The sequence below is a fragment of the Lethenteron reissneri genome, chromosome 22 (genome assembly GCF_015708825.2).
Source record: "Lethenteron reissneri isolate LAM-NWPU_2019-01 chromosome 22, ASM1570882v1, whole genome shotgun sequence".
Taxonomy (NCBI): Eukaryota; Metazoa; Chordata; class Hyperoartia; order Petromyzontiformes; family Petromyzontidae; genus Lethenteron; species Lethenteron reissneri.
The window spans coordinates 10,471,446-10,485,645 of record NC_083800.1 but is presented as its reverse complement, the minus strand read 5'-3'; the positions used below and the strand labels follow the sequence as shown (position 1 = coordinate 10,485,645).

The following is a 14,200-nucleotide window of genomic DNA, read 5'->3' as shown; positions in this document are numbered from 1 at the left end:
AGAAGTTAAACCTTTTGACTGCCGGGCCCGTGATACACACAGCCTCTGCCGTCTTCATCAGATTCCTGCCCAGCGACACTGCCTGGCCGACTGGCCACATGGCTAGCCAGCCGGCCTATTCACGCATTTGCCGACCTGCACGGTCCCCCGATAACGATCCAACCTTTTCCCAGAAGACAGCTGATATCATCACCGCGTGCGCGGTGTCGTGTGCTATCCTTTGGCTGGCCATTCCTTCACGAGGCTTGTTCATCAGCAATGAATATATCCTAGAAAATGTGTGCTGCCCATGCCCAATTAGTAGCCAATGTGTGTCTAATTTATATTTGTTCCCCGATTCATTCGTCTTATTTCTCGCAGTGTTTTTGCAGGCATGCATCTCTCCATGCTGCTATGTATACTTGTAAGATATTGTTCCATATCCTTTGTTCGTGTCATTGCTTCCTTTCCGTATGCCATGGTGGGTAATATGCAATGACTGAAAATATTATTCTCAGAGAACATTGGTGTGTTGCTCTTCACTATAAAATTGGTTATCGAAAAGCATGCCATCCCCATCTCATCTACCTCTATTTCATCCCAATCTGCTATTCACCAATCTGCTATTCACCAATACATATCCTGCTGTGATTTCCAGTAATATCTCTCTTACAATTATTTTACTTTGTTTATCCAGGACTTTTGTTGTCCAGGACTTTTATGTTGCGCATTTTTTATCTTGAGGCCGACGTTTAAGCCACCTTCATGAAGTTCTATAATGATTTATTGTTGCATATTTTCAAACCAATTTTGAGAGAATCAATTCTGAAGTTGCTTTCAACAGTCTGGGTAAAAGTGTATCCTCTTGTCTCACTCATTATATTATTTAATTTTACATTTAATGTCGGTGTAGCTACTCCATCGTTATAATAGTTGTTGATATATGTTTAATGAAATTCCTGGTATGTGAGATCTTGAATAACTGCATCAGTTTCTACCGAATCCAATGCCTTATCATCATCCACAAAAGGCAGGCATAATTTAATTTTAATTAAATTGTATTTTCTATGGTAGAAAACACATTTCTAAATTCAGCTTGATTCAACTTGCTGCATTATTCAGTTCCTCACAATATTCATTCACAATTCATTCGTAGGAGGCTCATCGGTCTCATATTCGTTCAATCAGTTTTGTCTCTCTCTCTGTTACTATAATTATTGAGGCATGCTTGCATTATTGATATTTTTAAATTTCTCTGCAAACAATTAGTGGATGTCTGCTATTGCTGTTTCAACAGCTGGTGCATCTGCTTTGATGTTTGCATCTATTCCGTCTGGTTAAGGAGATTTCTCTCTTTTTATAATGTGTACAGTAGTGGTTAATTCTTCAAGTGAGAAATTTTGAACCTCCTACTCCTCATCTGAAATGTTTTATTTTTTTCCTGAGATAAATAACTTGTTTTGCTCGAGACCTACGTAAACTTACTCCATTATGATTAGAATTCTGCCCCAAATAGTTTTTTTTAACGTCTGATTTTCAATATTTTCTCTGAGACTTGCAACGGTGGCTGCCCTTTTTAGATACTGGTCCCTGTTATACGAAGATGTAATTTTCACCACTGGCAGTGTGCCACCGAAGAAGAAGTCAAAAATGTCTCCATACTTAAATGAGCATGTGACAGTACCAAAACCACTTCCATGTCGTGCTTTGAGCCAGAGGTGAAAATTCCACATTCCTATCCCGAGAGACGATGCTGTTTATTGCTTCTTCAATTTACCTTACAGGGATACATCCTTTTTGCAGACTACAAGAAGAACACGTACCAACAATCTAAGGCTAAAATGCACAGCAGCAGCAGCATGGATCAATTCGAGCGCTGCTTCACCATTTTCAAACTTCCCTCGGACTTAGGTAAAAAGTGCAAGCGAAGGGGCGAGCGGGCGCCGTGACACGGAACATCCGGCGGTGGCGGCGGCGGTGGCGGTGGCGGTGGCGGCGGCGGCGACTCGGCACGAGAGCTCAGCAGATGGCGAAGGAGGGGCCGCGTGCCCCGCCGAGACCGACGCATCAGCGGGAGGAGGCGCCTGTCTCGGAGCGGCCACGGTGCCCGCGCAGGAGCTGGAGAGCCGTCAGAGTGGACCTAGTTGTTTGCCCTCACAGACAGCATGCGTTTGCCCTTCTGGGCTGGACGGGCTCCCAGGTGAGTTTTGAGAGGGGGGCGGGAGAGGTGAGTCACACTGCTGCCACGAGCACCATCTGCTCGGGTGACTATTGAGGCGTAATTGGAGAGTTTTCCGGCTGTGTGGCCGCTGTGGTGAGATCGCCCAGAAGGTTGCGAGTTCAAATGTCGGCCAGAGGTCGACTTGGCCCATTATTGTCTCTACATGGTCAATAAAGTCAATAACCACCTCTTTTGGAGGAAAACAGTGGGTGTCATACAAAGGCACGTGTCTCCTCCATATGAATGTGGAATTCCCACCTCTGACTCTTGCTTGTCAATTTGAAGTGAGCCATGTACCACGCTCGTCTCAGCATAAAGGCCGATACATTTTTTTTACGTTAAATTTAAGAAACTAAAAGATTCAACCCATTCATCATGGAAACAATTTAAAAACTTCTGAATTATACTCTTTGGTTTTTTCGGTAAAGTCACGCAGAAAAAAAAAAGTAAATTAAATAAATGAAAACAACTACATTAAATCACGATGTATCGGGCGCAACACTTGTGTTTATTTTTTTAAAATGTCTTACATAACTTTACCGATAAAAACAAAGAGTATGAATCCTTGCAGTCACGAAAGCTTCAAATCTAGAATAAAATGCTGAATTATACTCTACTAAATTAACATACATGTTTTGTGGGAAATAAATAAACAAAACTGATTATTCTAAGTATCTGTTCAGACAAGCATCTTCATTCCCAGACCTGAGCCAGAAGTGAAGAATTAACCCGAGAGTGGTGGGAGCCAGTCTTTTCATGGACTAAAAAAAAAAATCCTTGTAGAATTAGATCATCGTGTGTAAGGGAACGATATCAATTGGTCCATTGGAGGACTGTGAAAGGAGAGATGGCTTGGGAAGGTGTTCATCCAGCAGTGGATATATCACGGCTGATTATGATGAATCTTTTACCTTAAAACTGATTTAGTCTGTAGACTTATTTTTTTACAAGGTCCCTGCTTTGAATGTTTGGCATATTCTTCTTTTGTTGTTATTAAACAAACGAAAATGCCTGCAGGATATTGCAAATGAGCGAACACTTAAACTCTACTTTACAGATCACCCTTTTCATAAACTGTTCTGAACTGCCTCTAATGCAGTGGTCCTTCACCTTTAATGCAGCCTTGCACTCCCCCCCCCCTCCTTTGGTTCTCAATCGTGAAACGCATGTATAATGGTAATACATGCATAGGTTTGATGAAACAAAGTAGTTGTACTGACGTGCCCTTGCTTAATTTGTCTTTCTCGATAATTCACCTTCTCGAAAAATCTGGCCATGTCTCGCATCCCCAGAAAGGGCATCTCCTCGCACCCCCAGGGGGTGCGTGCACTTCAGGTTAAGAACCACTGCTCTAATGAGTGTCACCTTACTGCCCATGCAGATTGGTGTCTGTACGATCCACCAGCCCCAGGACCCACCAAATACCAGGGCTGCAAGTGTGCTCCCACTATGTCTGGCAAAATGTGTTGGAGAAATAATTTGTTTCACGGATTTTAGTTTTTTTTTACTTGAAACGTGTTGCCAAAATTAAACAGAGACATGCTTGTCTAGACATGCTTAATGATCACATTACCCTTGATGGTTTTGTGGAGTATTTTGGGAAAATTGAGTTTTTTGGGTCAAAATTATTTTTAACAACCATTTTGCACAATAATGGCTTTAAAAACAATATGCAAGAAGTATAGCCAGATAATGATTTTATTTTACTGAATTATTTATTATAATGCCCCATTAGTTGCAATGCCATGTCTTCAGCATTATAATGAACCAAGTCGTTGGATGAGTGAACTTAGCTAGCATGTGCCATCCAGAGCTTTAAGGGGCAGTTGGTTGGTCTTATGGATGGATGTTTGCCTTTGCAAATCCAGAATCATCTCACTGACAATACAGCCTCAATCTCATTTGCAAATAAATGCCCCATTGGCCATCATAATGCACATTAAAGAATACTAATTTCGAATTTGTATATCATGTGCCATTTCCAAAGCGAAATTTTGATAATTAATCGCCATTTGATAAATTGTTATCATTTTCTGAATGGTTGCCATCACTAGACATGCCCTGAGACAGTGACATGATGATGTAGTGTATTCATCTAGAAAAGATCCACTGGACTTGAGACTTTTTTCCCCCAGCAGGGTCTCCTGCAGTAGAATTTTTTACCAATTTTTTTTTTATCATTTACCAAAATACAATCCGAGTACCTGGATGAATCCCACACACATGAAGGGGATAATTCTCACAAATTCGTACAGATTGCTCATCAGGTTGTTTCCTGTACTGCCGTCTGCTGCTTACCTTCCAGTCGACCAGGTTTGGCGTGTAATAACAAATGATGAAATCTGTGACTCTAATAAAAAAAACCCACTGCATTGCAGCCAATTATGTTATTTCAGCTATTGTACAATGCACAAAGGAAAACTGCCATGGTGTAATGGTTAGCGCACTGCATTCCAGGGGTTGACATTTCTATTTGGGTAATTTGCTGAAACAATTGGGCAAGTCCATCAAATCGCGCCCTGCCTCTGTCTACTCGGCATTATAAATGGGTACGCCGCAGTCGATCAGCAGGTCGCACTTGATGGGGTGAAGCGTGGGTATGCCCACTTCTTCCAAGATGTGTGGCGAGCTTGAGAAAGTAAGCCAATGCAACTTCTAGAGGGGCACTCTAGAGCTCCATCTAGTGGAAGCCATTATTTCAGTAGTGGCGTGAGCAAGCAACTTGAATATTTTTACATCACATACAACATACACTGCTTGTATCAATGTGAGTGACTGCCTGCTTAAGCAAGCTGAGGGTGGTTCTCGTGTCTGTCAGCGGATACGAGCCAGTGATGCAAATTGTAAATTCCTATTCATAGTACAATCACTGTTGACTTTCCACGAAATAATATTACATTTTATACCCCGGGTGAACGAGTCAAAACTTGACCGGGATATAAACTCATAATCTTCCCATTGTCAGTTCAACACTATAACCACATAGCCACCCAAGTTGGATCAGCTGCTCTGATTACATTAGATATGTTCTTGAATACCAATGTATAATACAATCATTATTATTATGAACTGCTCTTCTTTCACGACCAATAGTATTCATAATGAAGGGTTTTTAGGTTCGATCGCTGCAAATATAAATGTGTCGTTAATGTTGGTCACAGGAATCTTTTTGACCACATCTCACCACGCTGGTCAGTGTGGGCTGGTGAAGCGGGTCGTGGCGGGGAAGGGGGTAGCAATGCCAGGATAGGTTCCAATATCACTTGCCACTGATGTTAGCCGTGGCCGGGAATCAAACACAGTTTGAAACATGCATTTGATTATTTGGCTGATATAAATTACCACATGATAAGCCACTTCTTTGAGCTATCATTTGTGGCCAGGTCGCTTCTGAAACAAGAAGCTAATAGATCAGTGCGTTTTACCTGGTAAAATAAACATAGATTTATTTTTATTTGCTTACATTTCCGATACTTTGCACTCATATCGTGTTTATTATTATTTGTTGTAACTTTCTGACCCACCCCTTCCAGACATCTTTGAAAAAAAACTTTATAGCTCATCTGATTCGTCCAGTATAAATAAAGTTTCCGATTCTGTTTGATACCTCTGCATAACTGTTCGGTCTCCAGGACAATATATAGGGCAAAACCAGGAGGCTTTGGTGATGTGCTGACTGTAACGTCATTTGGCTAGGGTTGCTCCCAGCAGGTACACAACCTCAAGTAATTCAGAAGGCATCAAGGCACGAATTAATTTTCACAGCTACCAAATTCTGTGCGAGATCTCTCATTCCAAGATAAACATAATAAGATATAAAAGTCCAGTCCTTAAAAAAAATTAATTCCAAATTTACATAACCGTTCAAAGTGACAGTTCCCCTATGCATTGAATGATCAGCATAGGCCATCATCTTGGGAATTTGTATTTCTCCACTGTTATGCACAATGCATACAGACTGATGATGTTTTCCCTGGATTTCATTATTAATACCACGCGCGTATATCCAAGAGCTTGTCTTTGCAAGCTTACATATCAAACTGAGATTAATTTTGAGATGTTATATCATTCTTAATTTTGGAGCTTTCGTGACTGCAGGAATTATTCTTTGGTTTTTTCGGTAAAGTCACGTATAAAAATAAAATAATAAATTAAATAATAGCATACGACGTTTCGATTGCAACACAAGCAATCATCATCAGGTATAATAAAATAGCGACATAGAATATAACCAGAAAACTATAGACAGACATATAAGCAGACAGATATCACCAAGATACATAGTGAGAGCAACCCAGGTACAGAGAGAGGTGATCGTCTCTGTGGGGTGGCCCTCTGTCTATTTAAGGCCACCCCACAGAGACGATCACCTCTCTCTGTACCTGGGTTGCTCTCTCTATGTATCTTGGTGATATCTGTCTGCTTATATGTCTGTCTATAGTTTTCTGGTTATATTCTATGTCGCTATTTCATTATACCTGATGATGATTGCTTGTGTTGCAATCGAAACGTCGTATGCTATTATTTAATTTATTATTTTATTTTTATACGTGACTTTACCGAAAAAACCAAAGAATGTTATATCATATTTAAGAAATCAGCAAATAAGAGGTAAAATTGTACACTGGTATGACCTTGAGAAATTTAAATAAATTAAATGTACGTTCTTTTTTTTTTAAAAGTAAAGTGGGTAGATTGCTTACATTTTCAGTGTTCTTTCCTCACTGTCTGGGTTTTCTTCAGGAACCTAGAGGGTTTTTTTGTACAAAAGCACTCAGAAATAATTGGAACAACATCATAAGCAGGGCCGAAATGTCGTGAGAATTATTTTATTATGTTTTATTTTTATTATTTTATTACTTCCCTTCTACGTGACTTTACCGAAAGAACCAAGAAGATGAATCCCTGCAGTCACGAAAGCTTTAAATCGAAATTGTTTTGGCAGTGGTGTAGTAGAAGCATAGGCTGAAAATATATTGCACCATGGGTCATTCATTAACCGGCAGCACCTCACAAGCGTGTACACCAAATACAATGCACTCGTATGTTTCAGGCTGTAGCCCTTCTTTAGGGTAAAAGAGATGTATACATTGCAAGGGGCACTCTCTTACATTGATGTGCCTTGACAAGACCAAACTTTTATTTATTAAAATAGGTCAATTAATCATTTTACTATTAGCAAATACAGTAATCGAGAGTGAAGGTTAATTTCGCTGATATTTTTACATTGGTAATAAATGCAAGATAGTACTTTACCTTTAGCCTGATATTCTAATGGCTGCAGTTATAAAGTATATTAAAATGTCCATTCAAGTAGTATGTTTTGATATTGACGCTTGGGTATTGTGTTACAATCTTTTGCATTAAGTGCATGACAGATGTTTATTTTGCTGTTTTTTTAATAATTGACCAATGCATTTTCAACGAATGCCATGAACAAGAGATGTCTTAATTATATATATCTGTTGGCTTAACAGATTCCTAAAGGATTAAAGTAAATATTTAGCATAGCTTGTATTCTTACTGGACCACAATACTCACAACCTTAGATGTATAAGTGCACGAGGTTACAATCACAGCAAATGTAAAAGCTTCCAAACTCAGAATGTTCCCTCTCGTGCAGAGCTAATCAAGATCTCGTCATAGACATCAGAAAATATTACGGCCAAAGTCACATTGGCCTGTGGTTTAAAACACTTATCTGCTAGCTTGCAGCAAAGGATAATAATCCATTATTTACCCAAACGATCCGTTTACCATTAATTAAGTCAAGTCAAAGTGCCTGTGTTGAGATGGGCCTTGGCATGGTTTAACACGTAGGATTTAGGATTTCGCGACCTATATTATCTGTAATAGAGGTTTTTGGGTTAGATCGCATAAATATAAATGTGTCATTAAACCTGCCACCACCTCACACACACAATTCGTAAGGTTTATCACGAAAACAAAACGTAACAATTCGTTACTAGTACAGCTCACCAGTGTGTTGGAGAGTAAACCCACAACATTGAGTATGACTTTTCGCCAGTAATTACAACTAGCGTCATCTGGAGATGGTGCTCCATCTCTCCTGATGGCCCTGGGCCCTGACACACAGAAATGTGGGGATTTCACCGTCACGGTGACAGATGATAGTCTCTCCACGGGATGACCAATGTTGGCTTCACACGAAGTGGTACACATTCACCATGTAATTCTAGATTTGAAGCTTTCGTGACTGCAAGGATTCATATTCTTAGGTTTTTTCGGTAAAGTCACGTAGGTAAAACATCAAAATTAATTGTTTTATTTTATTTTTTATTAATTTTGATGTTTTACCTACGTGACTTTACCGAAAAAACCTAAGAACATTCACCATATAAATACTGGAAAGATAAAAAGCCAAGTCAGCTGCCCTCACCGCCGAATTTGTTACCAACCAGTTGGATGTTGCACCCTTATACTACTGCATGTAGGTGCTTCATATTGATGTACTGTAGTCCCTATGTTACAACAACAATAACAAATTAAGGGACTGCTTGGCAGTGGTACACAACCAAAAATTAAAACAATCACCACGTTAATGATTATTTCATACTGCCTTATAACTGTTGTTGTTATAGGGTAATGTTTTGGAAATCGTCATTCTCTCTAAAACATTACCCTAAATTGCCCAGAATGTGAGCCTATTCTTCAGAGTGAAGGGCTATTGCCAAAATCATTACCCTATTAACTTTTTTTCTGTTGTAAGGCAGCTTTAATTATGAACGTTGGGGAGTTTATTTTTTTCACACTACATATATTTCCCCAGGATTCCTTCTCTATGGGATCTAATCAAGAGCCCACAGGGACACGTTATCCCAATGGACTCTAACCTGGCATTCTAGGGATTATATAAATCATGATACACATACTATCATGTATTTATATTAACTTATTTTGCACCGTACGTAGCCAACCGTGTTAATCGTAGGTGCGGGGTCAGGACAATAAACTAAACACGAAAAGCAGTTCTAAAGAAACAAATTTTCAATCTAGATGATTTAAAAGTGCATAGCTCCAGTGGTTTTTCTAATATCGGATGGAAGAGCGTTCCAGACGGTGGCAGAAGGGCACCTGAAAGCGCCACACGATGCGGTGACCGCCTCTGTTCGATGGCTGCTGCGAGGATGACCGGGGTTCGCGTGATGGTTTATCCTCCTTGAATGTGTATCACATAACAAAAAGGCTCAGTCCCTTTTACACGCACCTTTACATCATCCGCACCTAGTTTACACAACAAAGGCTCATTCCTAACAGCGTGCTTCAGCCACACCGAACCTCACAAAAATAATATTCAGGTGCCAACCTTGGTTCCTCCAACCTTTAACCAGTATATATACAAGGACTGTTTTCTTGGAATTTCTCTCACTTGATACAGCTATCGTGCTGTGACGGTTCCACCTGAAGACGGAGGCTTGTGTTGCCTCCGAAACGTCGTGATTTTTATTTTATTTTTATTTTACCTTTATTAATAAAAAAAAATTTACCTACGTGACTTTACCGAAAAAAACCTAAGAATATGTGTATCACAAAGTTTCTCCCATATAGCCGTTTTACAGGCCTTCGAGGTAAGTTCTGCTAGCAAGCATCTATTCAGGCCTGCCACAGCACACAAGGGGATGGTGTGGCCCAGCCCACGCCCAGCCGCCTGTCTCTCCCACTGCTGGTGTCTGCTAACTGCAGCAGGTACTCCATTTAAGGTTCAATCAATCTAGGATAGGGCCCAGGACCGCTTCCGATATTCGCCGCCCGATGTTGGCCACGAGCAGGAATCGAACTGGGGTTGCCGGCTTCGTGACGCAGTGCCCTAGCCACTGTGCCGCCGATCCGCACAGTGTGTAGCACACGGACACGCACGTAATGAATGTATACTTGCGGCAGGTGTCCGAGCACCCTGAACTAAGCTGATAAATGTTGGTTCTCATCCCCTCTGCAGATAGGTCAAAAACCACCAGAAAGCAAACGGCAAACACAGAATTTCCGACGACCGTCGTGTGTACCAGCGGGATGATGTTTGCACACCCTGTGAGCGACTGTGATGTGTTTCAGCAATTTGAAAGGGATTTGAGACGATACGCCAGCCACGAGAAGAAGATGAGTCTCAACAGCCACCACCTGTACGACCAGACACAGGTCAGCTCCGGGGGTACACGGGCCACAGCTGCAGCCACCGCAGTCAGCTGGGATCATGTTTACATTTCTGCGTCGGATCACCGTCAATCCGGCATGTGTGTCGAGGTCTCCCACTGGCAAATCCAATCGTGGCCACCCGGGCCTGAGCCACGAGGCAGGCACTGAATCTGTGAGCGTGTCTTCCCAATTTCATAAGTGTGCCATCCTCCAGACAGGATGTATTGCGGGATTACCATTTTATTTTGCAGATGTTTAAAATACCAGTTCACGAAAAATTACTCACAAATCCCACAGCAACTTAGCACTGCATGACACCGTCAGGACGAAATAAGCCGGCACGTAACAATGAATTCTGTTTACCCACATCTGGTTAAGTATACATAGGGCGACTCTACTTGCGGAGTGATGCATGTAAAAGCGGGTTCCATATCGGAGCAATCGGCGGTGCAACTTGGCTGCATGGAACTGAATCGCTTATATGTGGACATCCGTGCAATAAGCAGTTGTTCAACTGATCGTTCACAGGATAGATTGACGCGACTCTCACGCGGTCCGCTCGGCGATTTGTAGCGACGCATTCCATTGCCCGCACATTTGCCAACGGCAGTTCGTTACAGCCCAACTGCTTGCGCAGATGTAGGCAAAGCGGTCGCGGGCGACGATGATACGCTTGTGCAAGTTCGCGAGCGACCTCGTCGCGCGACTGACAATCGCTCTCAGGTGTGGGGCCGGCTTAAACAGCAACCTTGGTCGACCAGAGGCACACGCAGTTTGATTCCCTGCAGGTGGGTTTTTGAGGGCTTTGATAATGTTCGTGCATTTGATTTCGTGCCAGTCAAAGCAGCACTATTGGCTACATATGGTGCAAAAAGAAATTAGACATACGTGCAATTGCAAGTCAATTAGCGGGGGTCGCCTGCGGTGGAGTGGAGTATTGGGTGAGCTCTCTAATTCCAGTCTGTCTGGCAAAGCTATGAAAGGCACAGGGATTCCTAAAATGATTTTAAAGGCTGGCACAGTGGCTAGAGTGTGTAGCTTAATATCAAAAGCTTGCCATTCACATTTATCAGCAGAGAGGAGAATCGTGGTGCACCTTGACTTAACTCCTGAAAAGAGTCAAACTTCTTCGACTTTCTTTTAAGCAAGCACCATGCCGTAGAACTGGCTTTTGGCTTAAACACTTTGCCAAGTGACGCTGTGCAGTCGGGCAGCGTCACTTGATTGAACAACGTCATGTAGCTAATTGTCTCTGTATTGCTCATGCTACTACTGCGGTCATTTGGTGTTGATTTTGAGAACTCTTAGGTTTTTTCGTTAAAGTAATGTAGGGGAAATAAATAAGTAAGTATATATTAATTCCTTATTTTATTTCTATTATTATTATTTATATTTTTTACCTACGTGACTTTACCGAAAAAAACCTAAGAGTATGAATCCTTGCAGTCACGAAAGCTTCAAATCTAGAATTGATTTTGAGTGTTCGGCCCTCAGGGAATATCGGTCCCTGAGTTATCAATTCACTCACGTGCACCCTCCAAAACTTTAAAGAAAGTAACAGTAAAGCAGTCCCGGGTGTATAAAACACCCCCTTGCGCTGGCTTCGCAGCCACGATAATTGTGTCCGGGTAGGCGCAAACAGGAGCGCGTCTGTCGACAGGCTCATGTTGCCGACTCTCAGCGAACCGCCTCTGAGTGTGATTGCACACTTATTGCTTGCATTAGTGAAATCAACATGGCTCACAATGTGAGAGCCATTTACTCTTTGGTTCTTTCGGTAAAGTCACGTAGGTATCAAAATAAAATAAATTAAATTAAATCACGACGTTTCGGGCGTAACACAAGCGTCCGTCATCAGGTGGGACAACCACAGCAAGAAATAATTGCTGAAGTGGGCGTCACGAAAACTTCAAATCTAGATTGAGAGACATTTAATTAAAAAAATATTTTGACTATGTAGTGCAATTATGAGACCTCCTTTGTCAGGAGCAAGATACAGTAATAGGTTTTTACCCTTTTATCTGGCACCAAAACTGACACCTTTATACAAAGGATCATGGCGTCATCTGGTCCAACACCATGTGAGACTAGGCTTTAAGAAAAGCCATCTCGGGTGTGGACCAATCAATTTCAAGGACAGTGCATATCATTATCAGAGTTTTCTCTTTTTGTTTGCATTTTGGCTGCTTGTGTTGTGGTTATTGCAAACATGATCCCTTGTATAAAGGTGTCAGTTTTGGTACCAGATAAACGGGTAAACCCCTATTACTATGGAGTGCAAATCAGCTCTTCGCACACTTGCCGATCCTAAATTGTCATGTTCTTTGTTTATTGAGTTTCGGTAAAATCAGATGATGGTCCGCAAATGTCTGAACTTTTGTCCTCTTCCCTTTCATGATGACACGTGACATCTGGGTAAATGCTAAGCACCCAGGATAGTACAACATCTGTCCAATGCCTTCTTAATAGCATTACCCCATTCACAGACAAGGTAGTTCCGACTGGAACAAAACAACACATGTCTTGTCTACCATTGTAGATGTCAGCTATTCTCAGAATTAAATCTTTAAAGTTACAAATTCAAATTGCAATCGACTAAGCTGATAATTCCTCTTGGGGTCAATACAACAGGTATAGTCGACATCATCATCAGCCGTTGTCTACTGCTGGATGAAGGCCTCCCAACGATAATGACTTTGTGGAATATAAAGTGGTTGTCCGATGCAGAAACTGGTCCCTACCAAATTAATGTCGAATTTCGACAACTGCATCACAGGCCCATGAATGCAGTTGAGTACCACTTAATACTAGAAAAAATGACTCTTCCCACCGAGTATTAAAATTAGGAATGTCTTTGAAAGAAGTCATTTCAGGTTTTAAATTATATTACACGTCATATCATACTCTATGAGAAAACAAGTTTTTTTTCCGGGCGGCTTCCTGCCTGAATTCCTGCCTGCCTGGCACTCGGCCACGTGTGCGGTGGTGACATCACCTGCATCCCACAGCATTGAGCCGGGCCGTGTGTCGTGCTGACGTCACACCTCTCCCCCACCCACCCCCCACCCACCCCCCACCCACCCCCCACCCTGAACTTGAATTCCACGAAGATGCAATGGATAGGAGAGGGAGATAGAGGTGAGAGGAAACTATGGAGAGGGGGGGGGCTGGGAGAGAGTGAAAGAGCATCAAATGGAACCGAGAGAGAGAGCAAAACGGAAAGAGGAGAGAGTGAGGGAAAGCGACGAGCAATGGTCGAGAGGATCAGGGGGAGGTAAGAGCGAGAGAATGAGCGAGAGAGCGAGTGAGAGAGAGCGAGTGAGAGAGAGCGAGAGAGCGAGCGAGCGAGAGAGTGAGCGAGAGAGCGAGAGAGCGAGCGAGTGAGCGAGCGAGGGCTACATAAAGCCCCGTTTAAAAAAAAAAAATTACGAAATGATGAACGAAACAAAGTGCCGAATACACCGAGCATCTTCTTGTTTCCACTGATCGTAAAAAAAAAGAGAGACTGAGAAGGGAAAGGGAGCGGAGGGAATGAGGACAATGAGAGGTGAGAGAAAGATGGAGATAGGGGGAGGGCTGTGGGAGGGGTACAGTGGTGGGAGCAGAGGAATATAGACGGAGGAAGGGGCAGAAGAGAGGACAGAAGAATAGAAATGTAATAATCCTTCTGAGACGGCTTCGGAATCGGTCCTTTTTATTTCCACTTCCACAATACACTTTACTCACACACTCTCCGTTGCTGGCAGACAACAGAGAGCGGGCATACTTCACACCAAGTCCCCACCGCGCACGTGGCACCCAGAGCCCCCGTACGCGCGTGGCTCTTGCTCTGCTCGTTCCCCAGTCTGC

At 42.2% G+C, this 14,200-nt stretch overlaps 1 protein-coding gene across 1 annotated transcript in view; it reads left to right on the top strand.

Moving 5' to 3' along the window:
- Positions 1 to 14,200, top strand: part of LOC133345621 (DNA nucleotidylexotransferase-like) — a 76,245-nt gene that overhangs the window by 53,167 nt on the left and 8,878 nt on the right. The window contains 4 exon segments of the mRNA XM_061556549.1: positions 1,764 to 1,889; positions 1,891 to 2,052; positions 2,054 to 2,179; positions 10,271 to 10,354. Coding sequence (XP_061412533.1) covers positions 1,764 to 1,889; positions 1,891 to 2,052; positions 2,054 to 2,179; positions 10,271 to 10,354 — 498 coding nt within the window.